At 64.7% G+C, this 12,880-nt stretch overlaps 1 protein-coding gene across 1 annotated transcript; it reads right to left on the bottom strand.

The window, feature by feature from the left end:
* Positions 1-180: 180 nt before the first annotated feature.
* Positions 181-2,104, bottom strand: TMEM160 (transmembrane protein 160). Its single transcript, XM_029065329.1, has 3 exons — positions 1,881-2,104; positions 1,688-1,780; positions 181-615 (listed from the first exon to the last, which is right to left on the bottom strand). The coding sequence occupies exons 1-3, from the start codon at positions 2,080-2,082 to the stop codon at positions 356-358; spliced, it is 555 nt and encodes a 184-aa protein (XP_028921162.1). The 5' UTR covers positions 2,083-2,104; the 3' UTR covers positions 181-355.
* Between the last annotated feature and the right edge of the window lie 10,776 nt (positions 2,105-12,880).

Raw genomic sequence — 12,880 nt, forward strand, 5'->3', positions numbered from 1 at the left:
TGGGGTCCCCGAGGCATCCCCGACCGCCTCTGGGACGGCCCGGCGGCGGAGGGTCGAGCCCGGGGTTCACCTCGGACCTCCCCGCCGGCCGCCGCCCCACCCGCCCCTCGGTGGGGCTCCGGCTGTGGAGGCGAGCGTGCACGTCCCCCCGCCTCTCCCCAGCCGACGGCACTACTCGGAGGCGGGGCCAACCGGACGGACGCCGGGTCTTTAATTCACTCGTCCGAGCCCCCCGGGAAGGCCGCCGCCGCCCGGGGAAATAAATAGGGAGAAGCGCGCCGCCCCGGGAAATAAATAGGGAGAAGCGCGCCGCCCCGTCCCGTCGGGTCGGGGGTGGCGGGCGGGATGGAGAGGGTCACTTGTCGGGCGGCCCCCCCTCGTCGTCGCCGGGGTAGCGGTCGGTTCCGTCGTCGGGCACCAGCTCCACCTCCAGCTCCAGCTGTCCGAGGTAGAGGCAGACGGCGCACAGCCACAGCAGGCCCACCGACGTGACCGCGGCGCACCGCGTCAGCGCGCCTCCGGCCGTCAGCCGCATGCACTGCCGCAGGCTCACCAGCCCCGTCAGGTAGGAGGCGCCGCCGTAGGCCACGCACACGCCGCCCAGAAAGAAGAAGCCTGGGGTGGCGGGGAGGGAACGGGGGGGGGGGGGGGCGGGGGTCAGGCGGGGGCGCGGGCACCCCGGCCTCCTTCGGCTGGACGCGCGGGGGGCCGGGGAAGGTGTCAGCGGGGGAGCCTTGGACGCGGCAGCTGAGGGCGGAGGGCCGGCATCAGGGTCCGAGGGAAGCCGGCAGGGAGGAGGGGAGCCCGGGATCGATGGAGGCAGCCAGCAGGGTGGAGGGGAGTCGGGGGGCGAGGAAGTCTGGGCAAGGAAGCAGGGTGGAGGGGGCAGGGGAGCCGGGGGAGCCTGGGATCTATGTAGGCAGCTAGCAGGGGGGAGGGGAGTCGGGGGGTGAGGAAGCCTGGGTCCTGTGCAGGCAGCCGGCAGGGGAGCCAGGGGGCCTGGCATCTATGTAGGCGGCTGGCAGGGCGGAGGGGAGGCAGGGGTGCCCGGGTCCCCTGCACGCAGCTAGCAGGGTGCAGTAGGGGAGCCTGGGTCCCATGCAGGCAGCTGGCAGGGGGGGAGGGGAGCCGGGGGCGGCTGGGTCCCGTGCAGGCCACTGGCGGGGGAGTCAGGGAAGCCTGGGTCCTCTGCAAGGAGCTAGCGGGGGGGAGGGGAGGCGGGGGGCAAGGAAGTCTGGGTCCTAAGCAGGGTGGAGGGGGCAGGGGAGCCTGGGTCCCATGCAGGCAGCTGGCAGGGTGGAGGGGAGTGGGGGCGCCTGGGTCCCGTGCAGGGAGCTGGCGGGGGAGCCAGGGAAGCCTGGGTCCCCTGCAGGGAGCTAGCGGGGGGGGAGGGGAGGCGGGGGTGCCCGGGTCCTCTGCGGGCAGCTGGCGGGGGGGAGGGGGGAGGGGGGAGGGGGTGCCTAGGTCCTCTGCAGGCGGCTAGCAGGACGGAGGGGAGGCAGGGGTGCCTGAGTTTTCGGCAGGCAGCTGGGAAGGAGGAGGAGGGGAGCTAGGGAAGGCTGGGATCCATGCAGGCGGCTAGCCGGGGAGGAGAATGAGGAGGGCAGGGGCGGCTGGGTCCTCCGCTAGCTGCCTGCACGATGGAGGGGAGGGGAGCCAGGGGCGCCCGGCCGGCGGGGATCCTCACCGTACGCCGCCTCCCGGCCCACGTCGCTCTGCACGTAGGACAGGACCCCGATGCCGGACGCCAGGAGCCCGTTGCGGAACCACGACAGGAAGGCTGCGCGGGGAGAGGAGGGGGTGACCGCTCGCCCCGCTCCAGCCCCTCCCCCCCGCCCCGGGGAGGCTACTAGACGCCTCCGGGCCGGGCCCGCACTCACCGGTCTCGTGCGCCTTCCTCAGGAGCCAGGCGTCCGCTCGGTCCAGCTCGGACACGGGGGCGGCGGGCAGCGGGGCGGCGGCGCGGGGGCCGGACCCGGAGCCCAGGGAGCCTCGCGCCCCGCGCCGCGGAGGCCCCCGGAAGTGGCGGGACAGGCGCAGGGCCCGACCCCACCACCAGCGCCCGCAGACGCCGACACCCATCGCTCTACCGCCTTCTCCCCCGCCCCGCCCCGCCCCGCCCCGCCCTCTCCTAGGCTCCCGCCGCTGCCACTCAGGAGGCCCCGCCCTCCCCCGCCGCCGCTCCGCCCTCTCATTGGTCATCCGGCGGGAGTCCCCGCCCCCCGAGGCGGCCTGCCACTCCCGATTGGCCACGAGGCTCCCGCTCGCCCGCGTTTCCCGAAATGCCGCGGGGTCCCAGCCGTTCTCCTGCGAGGTCTCGGGGCGCAGAACTACTACTCCCGGCAGGCAGCGCGCCGCAGCGGACACCCCCTCCCCCCGCGGGGCGGCGCGCTGCCTGCTGGGACTTGTAGTCTTTTTCCGACGGAGGCTGACGGGGAGGAGGCGAATTGGAGCCGATGCTAGAGGGCGCTGAGCGATGGGACCGGCCCGTCCGGTCATTTCACAGGCCCCGCTCGTACCCCGGGGGGAAAGACGGGTCAGGGAGCGGCAAGTTTCTCTGGAAGAGCAGCTGCAGCCTCTTAAAAGCAGGTTCAGGAGAGGGGAAGACGAGTGCAGAGATTGCATGCAACCAGGCAGGGGCTGAAGGGGGCGAAGCCGCGTGGCTTAGTGGAAAGAGCAGGGGCTTGGGAGTCCAGAGGACGTGGGTTCCAATCCCGGCTCTGCCACTGGTCTGCTTTGTGACCTTGGGCAAGCCACCGAACTTCTCCGTGCCGCGGTTACCTCATCTGTAAGATGGGGGTGAAGATGTGAGCAGCACGTGGGGCAGCCTGATGACCTTGTATCTACCCCAGCGCTTAGACCGGTGCTTGGCACATAGTAAGGGCTGACCAGGTACCATCATTATTATTATTAAGGGCGGACCGGGTGAGGAGGTGCAGGTGCGAAGGGACCCAGGCTTTGCAGGGATGGGCAGGTGGGAGCACGGAGACCCACACACAGACACACGCGCGCTCTGTGATACAGGAGCAAAAGTAACTCCTAGAGCAGTAGGAAGGCAAGTCACTTCGGAGACGGGGGCAGCATTGGTGAGACTCAAGGGCCACTCTTCGATTTGGAAGTCCGGAGAAATGCCTTTCAAGACCCTTTCCTGATCCGGGGTACCGGGAGTAGGTAATTTTGCCTCTGAAGGCCACATAAGAATGAGAGAAGGCTGAGGGCAGGGGGTTGGGGTTCTCAACCCAGCGGAGAGAAGCCTCGCGTTTTCATCTGACGGCTACTAGGGGGGCTCTGTCCCTCCCCCCTCCCCCCGGCCCCCGGCACACATCCCAAACCGAGCCCCGCGGGAGGATGAGGTGTGTCTGAGGGAGGATGAGGGGATGAGGGGAGTCTGTTTGCTTTGGTGGATTGCACAAGTTGGATGGGAGGGGGCCACTGACAGGGAAAGTTTGCTCTGTCCCTACAACTGATCTTTTACTTCACTCTCCTTTGGATGTGAGGGGGCCACTGACAAGGAAAGTTTACTCTGCCCCTACAGGTGTTCCTTCACTTCGCTCTCCTGGATCAGAAGTTCTTTTCCTTCCAGGGCCTGGCCGAGAGTGGGAAAAAGTTGAGGGGAAAAGCCTGTTGGGATGCTCGGCCAAGAGCCCTGGGACGGACCCGGGAGGGACGCACGGTCACACGATTTATCGGCCCAGAGCGTGGACAGAGGTTGATCAGGTCTTGGTGACATGATCTGGAATGGTTTAATTCACCAGGTTGTTGGATTCCCCCCGAGGCGAGGCCGCGGCGGTGCTTTCCAAAACGGGCGCGGTCGGAACGAGACCCGAGCGGAGCCAGGCGGAGGTTCCGGGGCGGCCCGGCAGGTGGCGCTGGAGTCCCCCGATGCCGCGTCTTCCCGGTGGCGCCCTGGGGCTCAGGCCTCGATCTTCCCGCTCGGCGATTCTGGAAAAGATGGGAAAAGTTCCTCAGGATCTCTCCCCCTCCCTGACTGGTGGGGCTGGAGAAAGGGCCGGGGGGAGAAAAGGAACCTAGGGAGGAGCGAGCTTGCCGGGTCCGGAGAGGATTGGACCACTGGGCCATCTGCCCGACGGCCTTCTGTGGATCACCGACCCCTAATAATAATAATAAAAATGTTGGTATCTGTTAAGCGCTTACTATGTGCCGAGCACTGTTCTAAGCGCTGGGGCAGATTCAAGGGAATCAGGTTGTCCCACGTGGGGGCGCAGGGTCTTCACCCCCATTTTAGAGAGGAGGTGACGGAGGCCCAGAGAGGTTAAGTGACTGGCCCAAGGTCACCCGGCTGACAAGTGGCGGAGCCGGGATTCGAACCCACGACCTCGGACTCCCAAGCCCGGGCTCTTTCCACTAAGCCAGGCCGCTTCACTAGCAGGGCAACGGGACCACGGGAGATTCAGGGGTCGGGGAGGAGGGGGGGGGGGTCCCTCGAAGTTAGCCCAGTCCCTAAGCGCCGTGCCCAGGCTGCGCCCGATGACCCCTTGGCTGCCTCCTAAGAGGGTCCGGCCGCTCTGGTCCTGCCTCCGGTTCCCGGTGCGGTCCCCGGCTCCATCATCGTTCTTCGTGTCCAGCTGGGCCGGCTGCCTCTCCAGCTGCGGGGGAGAGCGGGGGCAGGCGGCGGGGTGAGCGGGAAGGACCAGAGGGTTGGTTATTGGGGAGAGGGGCGGCCGGTGCCGCCAGCGAGGGGGTCGGGGCGCTCTCCCGGGGTGGGGGGAACCCCCGAGGCCCCCGGAGAGGTGTCCCGCTGCCTCCAGCCCGCTCTCGGAGGGAGAATTCGAGGCCCGGGGAGGGGGGCGGCCCGGCCCTGACCCGGCCCTGACCCGGCCCTGACCCGGCAGTCCAGCTCCCGCCCGGGGGCGGCCCGCTACCTTCCGGCCCGGGGGCGGCCCGCTACCTTCCGGCCCGGGGGCTCCGCCGCCGTCTCCGGCAGCAAGGAGCGGCGCAGGCGTTCGAACTCCCGGTGGCGGCTACGGCAGGCCAGCTCCAGCCGCCGCTTCCGGGACGTGTCCAGGTTGGCGGCGAAGAGCCAGCGGCTGCGGGCGTCGCCCACCGTGAAGCGCGGCTCGCGGCGCAGCGGCCGCGGCAGCTGGAGGAAGAGCTCGGGCTCGGCGTCCAGCTCCAGGAACTTGGCCAGCCGCTCCTCCGCGGCCTCCGGCTGGGCCGCCACCTCGAGGAAGGCCTTCTCCAGGCCGTCCTCCGACTGGATGCGGTTGCCTCGGGCGGCGTCCGGGTCGCGCTCCCGCAGGATGCGGTGCCACCGGTCGTCGTCCTCGGCGCGCCGCAGGAGCCAGCTGAGCCGGCAGGGCCAGCGGCTGGCCAGCGGGACCCGGGCGGCCGCCTTGTCCGGCCAGCGCGGCCCGCCGCCGTCGGGCCCCTCGACCCAGGCCGAGCGGGCGCACGGTGATGGTGACGGCGGTGACCACCCGGCGCAGGGGCACCTCGCTGCCGGGCACGAAGGGGATCAGGGCTTCGGGCTGCAGGTAGTGGAAGGCCCGGAGCAGGTGGGCGTCGGGGGCCGGGGGCCGGGAGGGGGCCGGAGGGGCCGCCCTCCCCGGCCCGCCTCTCCTCGTCCCCGCCGTCCCGGCGCGACCCGCGCTGGGGCTTGGCCTCCGGCCCCGGGGCCCCGCCTTCGCCCGCCACGATGGCCGCCGGGCGACGCCTCCGGGTGTCCGCGTCCCTCGGCGGCACGGCGAAGGGCAGCGTGACCACCCGGTCGAGGTAGCGGTAGCCGTGGCCCGCCAGAGTCCCCGCGCGCTCCACGCCCTCGGCCACCACGCCCGGGCCCACGGCCAGGAGGGACACGAAGGGCGCGTCGCGCTCCGACAGCAGGACGGCGACGGCGTCCAGGACGCCCAGCGGCTTGTCCGGGGCGCGGGTGTCCGGGTCGCTGGCCTGCAGCACCCCGCGGATGCGCCGCCGCTCCCCCACCTCCAGGCCGGCCGGGAACTGGGTGAGGACGCGGACCTCCCGCTTGACCTCGTGCGTGAAGCCCCGGCCGGCGCGCAGCCGGCCCCGGGCCGGGCTCCGCTCCACCCGCCGGCGCAGCGGAAACACCGCGTTCTTCAGGACCAGCAGCGCGGCGCCCAGGGAGCCGGTGACCGGCAGGGTCAGCGGCGCGGCGCCCACGCAGTCCTCCAGGGCCATGGCCTCGGGCGGGAGGGGGTGGCCGGAGGGGTCCGGCCAGGCGGATCAGCAGGAAGGCGGCGGGGGCCGGGGCCAGCAGGGGCGGGAGGCAGGACCCTCCTGGGGTCGGGGTCGTCGCGCACCTCGGCCCCGAAGGCCCGGAAGACGCTGACCGGCGGGCGGTTGCCCCGCTCCACGCGGCCGCACGGCGCGCAGACCAGCCCGGCCCACACGTGGTCGGAGCCCGCGAACTCCCAGGCGCTGAACGGCACGAAGATGTAACGCGTGTCGGTGCGCGCTCGGTGCTCCGCCGTGCGCACGGGCACGAAGAAGAGGAGCAGCAGGACGATGCGCACCTGCGCCCGCAGCCAGACGCCCCTCGTCGCCGCCGCCGCCGCCGCCGCCGCCGCCGTCCTTCTGGGCCTGGATGTGCTCTGCGTGCGGACCGAGGGACCGTCAGCCTGGGCCCCCGCCCTCCTGACCTCCCCGGGCGCCACCGGCCCCGGCCTCGGGGGGCCCCGGGGATAGTAATACTATTACTACTCCTGCTAATAATAGTAATAATGACGTCTGTTACGCGCTTCCTATGTGCAGAGCACTGTTCTAAGCGCTGGGGGAGATGCAGGGTCATCGGGGTGAGGCTCACGGTCTTCATCCCCATTTTGCGGATGAGGGACCTGAGGCCCAGAGAAGTGAAGTGACTCGCCCACAGTCAGCCAGCTGACAAGTGGCGGAGCCGGGATTCGAACCCATGACCGCCGACTCCCCAGCCCGGGCTCTCCTCCACTGAGCCACGCTGCTTCCCTAGCAGCGCACAAGCCCCCCCCCCCCCTCCACCCCAGCCCCCCAAACGCACTCACTAATCACCCCCGTGATAACCGTGGTTTGCCTTGAGCGCCTACTACGTGCCGAGCGCTGCGCGGAGGTAGCTGGAAGCAGCGCGGCTCAGTGCGAAAGAGCCCGGGCTTGGGAGTCAGAGGGGGTGGGATCTAATCCCGGCCTCCGCCATTTATCAGCTCTGTGATTTGGGGCAAGTCACTTCACTTCTCGGCGCCTCAGCTGGTCCGTAAAATGGGGGTGAAGACCGTGAGCCCCGTGACCCCGGTGACCTCGTATCTCCCCCAGCGCTTAGAACAGTGCTCGGCACATAGTCAGCGCTTCACAAACACCATTATTGGTAGGATACGAGATCAGCGGGTCCCACCCGGGGCTCGCGGTCTGAGGAGGACGAGACGTTGTGCCGATGAGGGAACCGAGGCGCGGAGAAGTGAGGGGATTTGTCCCAGGTCGCACGGCCGGGGTGATTGGAACCCAGGTCCTCTGACTCCCGAGCCCGGGCTCTTTCTACTAGGCCAAGCCGCTCCTCTAGGGCTGGGCCCGCTCGGAGGAGCAGAGGGAGGAGACGCCGTCTCTGCCCGCTCGGAGCTGCCAGGCCGGAGCGGGCCCCGAGAGGGACTGGCACGGGCAGAGCTCGCTGAGGGCTTCCCGGCAGAGGAAGCCGGAGGAGCCCGGGCCCGGGAGTCCGAGGATCTGGGTTCTAATCCCGGTCCCGCCACACGGCCGCTGTGTGACCTTGGGGAAGTCGCTTCACTTCTCTGGGCCTCGGCCTCCTCCTCCTTGAAAATCCCTTCCATAGGCGAAGAGGGGAGTCACCCCAGAGCCGTCTCTTCTCTAGGAAACAACCTCCCTTCTTTTTCCTCGTAAGCCCTTTCCTCATCTGTAAAATGGGTATGAAAACTGTGAGCCCCATCTGGGACAGGGACTGTGCCCAACCTAATTAGTTCGTCTCGACCCCAGCACTTAGTACAGTGCCTGACTCATAGTAAGCGTCAAACAAATACCAATTTATTTATTTTTTAAAAAAGGTCAGGAGACTTTTGGGAGGGCGGGAGGCGTGCCAGGGGGAGAGGAGGAACAGCACTCTTCCTGGTGCCTCCGCCCACCCACCGTGACCCAGAGCCCGCTCCGTGACCGCGGGGAGCTGTGGGGGGAGGGGCGGAGAAATCAGAGGACTTGGGTTCTAATCCCGGCTCCCCCCCTTGTCTGCTGTGTGAACTTGGGCAAGTCATTTTACTTCTCTATGCCTCAGTTACCTCATCTGTAAAATGGGAATTAAGACTGCGAAGCCCCACCTGGGACAGGGACTATGTCCGACCCAATTAGCTTGTGTCTTCCCCAGCGTTTAGTAGAGTGCCTGGCACACAGTAAACGCTCAACAAATATCCTGGAAAAGAAAAACAACTGAGTTCTGCAGAAGAAGCGAATCCTCACGTGGCGGTCCCTTCCACGACCTCCCCGGCTTCGGACTTCCTTCCTGACTCCCAGGCAGGAGGGGCGCGGCGGTGGGGAGTGGTCGAGGGGCAGGACCGGAGAAAGGGTGGCTAATCCCCCCTCGCTCGCTCTGCCTCCCTAACCCGGCCCACACCCACCGGCCCGGCCATAAATAACGCCCCACCCGGGGCGGGCCCGCGGGAAGGTTTCCTCAGGGAAGGGCGCTAAATCGACTCCCGGGCCGCCCCCAAGGGGCTGCAGGTGCCATTTTACGGGATTAAGGCGCCGCCTGCTCTCCCATCACAGGCGACACCGTCACCATCCTCCCCGCCTCTGAAACCCCAAACCTCCTTGTCACCCTCGACTCCTCCCTGTCTTTCCTCACATCCAGTCTTGTTGAATCCTGCCAGTTTCTTCTTTCTCCACATTTCCCGGATCCGCCCCTTCCTCTCCATCCGAGAGGCCGCCTCCCTGGTCCAGGCCTCGTCATGTCCCGCCTCGTCATGTCCCGCCTCGACTACTGGCATCAGCCTCCTCGCACACCTCCCTGCCTCCAGTCTCTCCCCTCGTCGCTCGGCTGCCCGGATCATTTTTCTAGAAGGCATCTCCCCTAACCCCCCAATTCCTCTCCGCATCAAGTGGAAACTCCTGACCGTCGCCTAACCTCTCGGTCAGCTCTCTGTTCCCTCCTACTTCTCCTCACGCTCTTCTATCGCTATATTCCAGCTCACATTGTCCGTTCTTCCCAAGCTTTACGTCCTATACTCGTCTCTCCTTCCTCCAATTTAAGAAGAAGGCCTTCTTCCTATCTATCAGTCAATCGGTGGTATTTATTGAGGGCTTACTGTGTGCAGAGCACTGTACCAAACTGCCTGGAAATCTCTTCTCCCTGTCAAATCTCCGCGCTCTCCCCGGCTTCAAAACTAGAGTCCCACCTCCTCCAGAAGCCCCCTCTGATGAATCTTTCTTCTCCTCTGGGTTCCACCTCAGCCCTCTGCATCACTTTTGCTTTCCTCCACCCTCTCCCACCCGAAATACTTCGGTCCACATCAACTGGCACGTTCCACTCCTTCAGCACTCCTTCATCCACCACGAGTCCATCTTTCCATTCTCTCGTTCCTCCATTCTGTAAATGATTTTCGAGTCCGCCTCCCAAACTACACTGGAATCTCCTCGAGGGCAGGGATCGTGTCTCTTTTTCTTTTTTTAAATGGTACTTGTTTAGCTCTCACTCTGTGCCAAGCATTAGGGTAGATAGATAAAATAATAGGGTCGGACACAGTCCTAACCCACATGGGGTTCACAGTCTCAATCCCCATTTCGCAGGTGAGGAAACTGAGGCGAACACACAGCAGGCAATCGATCGGCAGAGCCGGATTAGAACCGAGGTCCTCTGAGTCCCAGGCCCGTGCTTCTTCTGACTTTGCGATACTCTCCCGGGGGCTCCGTCTGGGGTCGTGTGAGAAGCAGCGAGGCCTAGTGGATAGACCCCGGGCCTGGGAGTCAGAAGGACCTAGACTCTAATCCCGGCTCCGCCACTTGTCTGCTGGACGAGCTTGGGCAAATCGTTTCACTTCTCTGTGCCTCAATTACCTCATCTGTAAAACGAGGAATAAGACTGTGAGCCCCATGCGGGACGTGGACTGTGTCCAACCTGATTACCTTGTATGTAGCCCAGCTCTTAGTACAGTGCCTGGCCCGTAGTAAGTGCTTAACCAATACCATAAAAATCAATACTACTGGTAGTTGGATTGGTTTGGGGGCTTTTTACCATCCCGGAAGCAGGAGGGCCCTGGATTCCCTTCCCCCTGCCCTGTCGCCTTTCAACTTGCAGTTTCTGCAGAAGCTCTTTCTTGCGGTGGCTCCAAGGGGCGTAGAAGCCCACGGTCACGGGCGTCTTCAGTTGGCACAGCACCTCGGCCAGGACCCGGCAGTAGGTCTCCTCTGGCAGCTGGGCTGGGGGGGGGGCCCGAGGGGCGGTTCGAGGCCTGGGCCTTGGAGTTTCCAGCCCCAGCGCCCCCCCCCCCAGGGATACTCCTTCCCATCCCCAGATCTCCCGGGATCGGCAGCCCGCCCTCTCCCTGCCTCCTCCCGCCCCGCGACCCTCCCATCCCCCTGCCCTTCCCCTCCCCGCGAACCTCCCGTCCCACGACCACTCCACCCCTCCCTGTCCCTGTCCCCCCACCCCCCGACCACCCCTACAACTTCTCAACCGCCCCCAGCCCGCGCACGATTCCCCCCCCCCCCAACAACCCCATCCCAGACATTCGGCGCCCAAACAATGCACATCACGCGACGTTCAAAAGGCTGGCCCGTGAGCCTCACGCATAGCCTCCCACGGATCACCCGCCACACTCGCTATTCTGCCACCCCCTGCCCTCATCCCGTTTACCTCCAGCTCCCTCACACCCACACCCACACATCCACACCCCCACCCATTCGCACGGACGCTCCCGTGCCCACCCCCTGGCGAGACCCCGCAGGGATGCCCGGAGGGGGTTACCTGCCGGGGTCTCTCGCGGATCCGGGGCCGAAGGACCATCCATGGGGAGCGGGGGGCGAGTTGTCTCAGCCTCAGCCTCAGCCTCCGTCGGAGGAGAAAGTAACGGCAGAAGAAGGAGATGGAATGGTGACACCCTGAGGGAGTGGTCAGAAGGGGGGCGGAGCCGGAGGATGGGGTTGACTAGGGTGGGGGAAGGAGGAGGGAGAAGGGTCTGTTCCTTGGGGGACCCCACCCCCAGCCCGACCCAGGAGAGGGGTGTCCGGCGGCCGGCGGAGGAAGGGGCAGGGAGCGGTCACCCCGAGGCACAGTGGCTCGCCTCAGCGGGGCGAGGCGGACCAGGCCCTAGAACCGGCGCCCCCGACTTCTGAGACGCGCTGTCCCCCTCGGCCCCCGAAATTCGCCATTCCTAGAAGGCCTCCGTGGTCCCCAAGCCTTTCTCCCCCTCGGCTGAGGCCCCGGCTTGTGCTCGCTCAGGCCCCCACTGTGAGCAGGGCGATGTGCTGGACCCCGCCGGGTGCAGAGAGCTTTATTAGTCGTCTGCTGAGCGCCTAGAGCCCTGGAGCTTCATCTCAAATCACACCTCCTCAAAGAGGCCTTCCTTAACCAACCTCAAATTTCTCCAATCTATTCTCCCTCCCTTCCTCGTGTCGTCTTGGCACTTGGGGAAGGTAGCCCTTAAGCTCTTTGATAATCACCCCATCTCATCACCCCATCTCAGCACCGTATCACTTATGTCCAGTTCCTCACACTCTGCCTCTTCTCCTATCTGAAATTTATTCTAATGCTTGTCTCCCCCACTAGATTATAAACTACTTTTTTAAGGTATTTGTTAAGCGCTCAGTAGGTGCCAGGCACTGTACTAAGCGCTGGGGTAAATACAAGCTTGTGAAGTTGGACTCACACCACGTCCCACATGGGGCTCACAGATGAGGTAACTGGGGCACGGAAAAGTGCAGTAGTTTGGCTTAGTGGAGAGAGCACGTCTTGGGAGTCAGAGGTCGTGGGTTCTAATTCCAGCTCCGCCAATTGTCAGCTGTGTGACTTTGGGCGAGTCACTTAACTTCTCTGTGCCTCAGCTCCCTCATCTATTAAAATGGGGATTAAAACTGTGAGTCCTATCTGGGACAACCTGATAACCTTCAATCTCCTCCAGCGCTTAGAATAGTGCTCGGCACATAGTAAGCGTTTAACAAATACCGTTACTATTACTACTAGAAGTGAAGTGACTTGCCCAAAGTCACCCAGCAGACAAGTGGTGGAGCTCCCAAGCCCATGCTGTATCCACTAGGCCATCCTGCTTCTCCACGCTGCCCTCCTTGAGGGCAGATATTGTGTCTTCCAACTCTGTTGTACCTCACCCGCCCAAGCGCTTAGCAAGTGCTCTGCACCCAGTAAACGCTTAATAAATACCATTGATTGATTGCCCACCCGTCGCCACGCTGTTCTTTCCCCCCACGTCTGGATGGGCTAGGACAGAGTGTGAGTCCGAACCGAGACTTTTCAGGTCCCTCGGACCGGGCTTCCCGGAATGGATTCCGTGCCAGAGGGGACGGGGAGCCCTGCTAGCAATAACAGTGGTAACGGTATTTACTGAGCGCCCCGTGGGTGCCGCGAGCCGGGCTAGAAACAGCAGAGGCCCTCAAGGAGCTTTCACTGAGGAAGACTTCGGTTTCAGGCGAGTCCTCTGCCTGCAAACCTCTGCCCCAGCTCGCTGTGGAAATGTGTCTGCTTATTGTTGTTTTATCCTCTCCCAAGTCCTTAGAACAGTGCTCTGCATACAGTAATAATAATAATAATGTTGGTATTTGTTAAGAGTTTACTATGAGCAGGGCTCTGTTCTAAGCGCTCGGGGAGATACAGGGCAATTAGGTCGTCCCACGTGAGGCTCACAGTCTTAATCCCCATTTTACAGATGAGGTAACTGAGGCACAGAGAAGTTAATTAATGTTGGTATTTGTTAAACGCTTA

Source organism: Ornithorhynchus anatinus, chromosome 5 (assembly GCF_004115215.2).
Source record: "Ornithorhynchus anatinus isolate Pmale09 chromosome 5, mOrnAna1.pri.v4, whole genome shotgun sequence".
NCBI lineage: Eukaryota > Metazoa > Chordata > Mammalia > Monotremata > Ornithorhynchidae > Ornithorhynchus > Ornithorhynchus anatinus.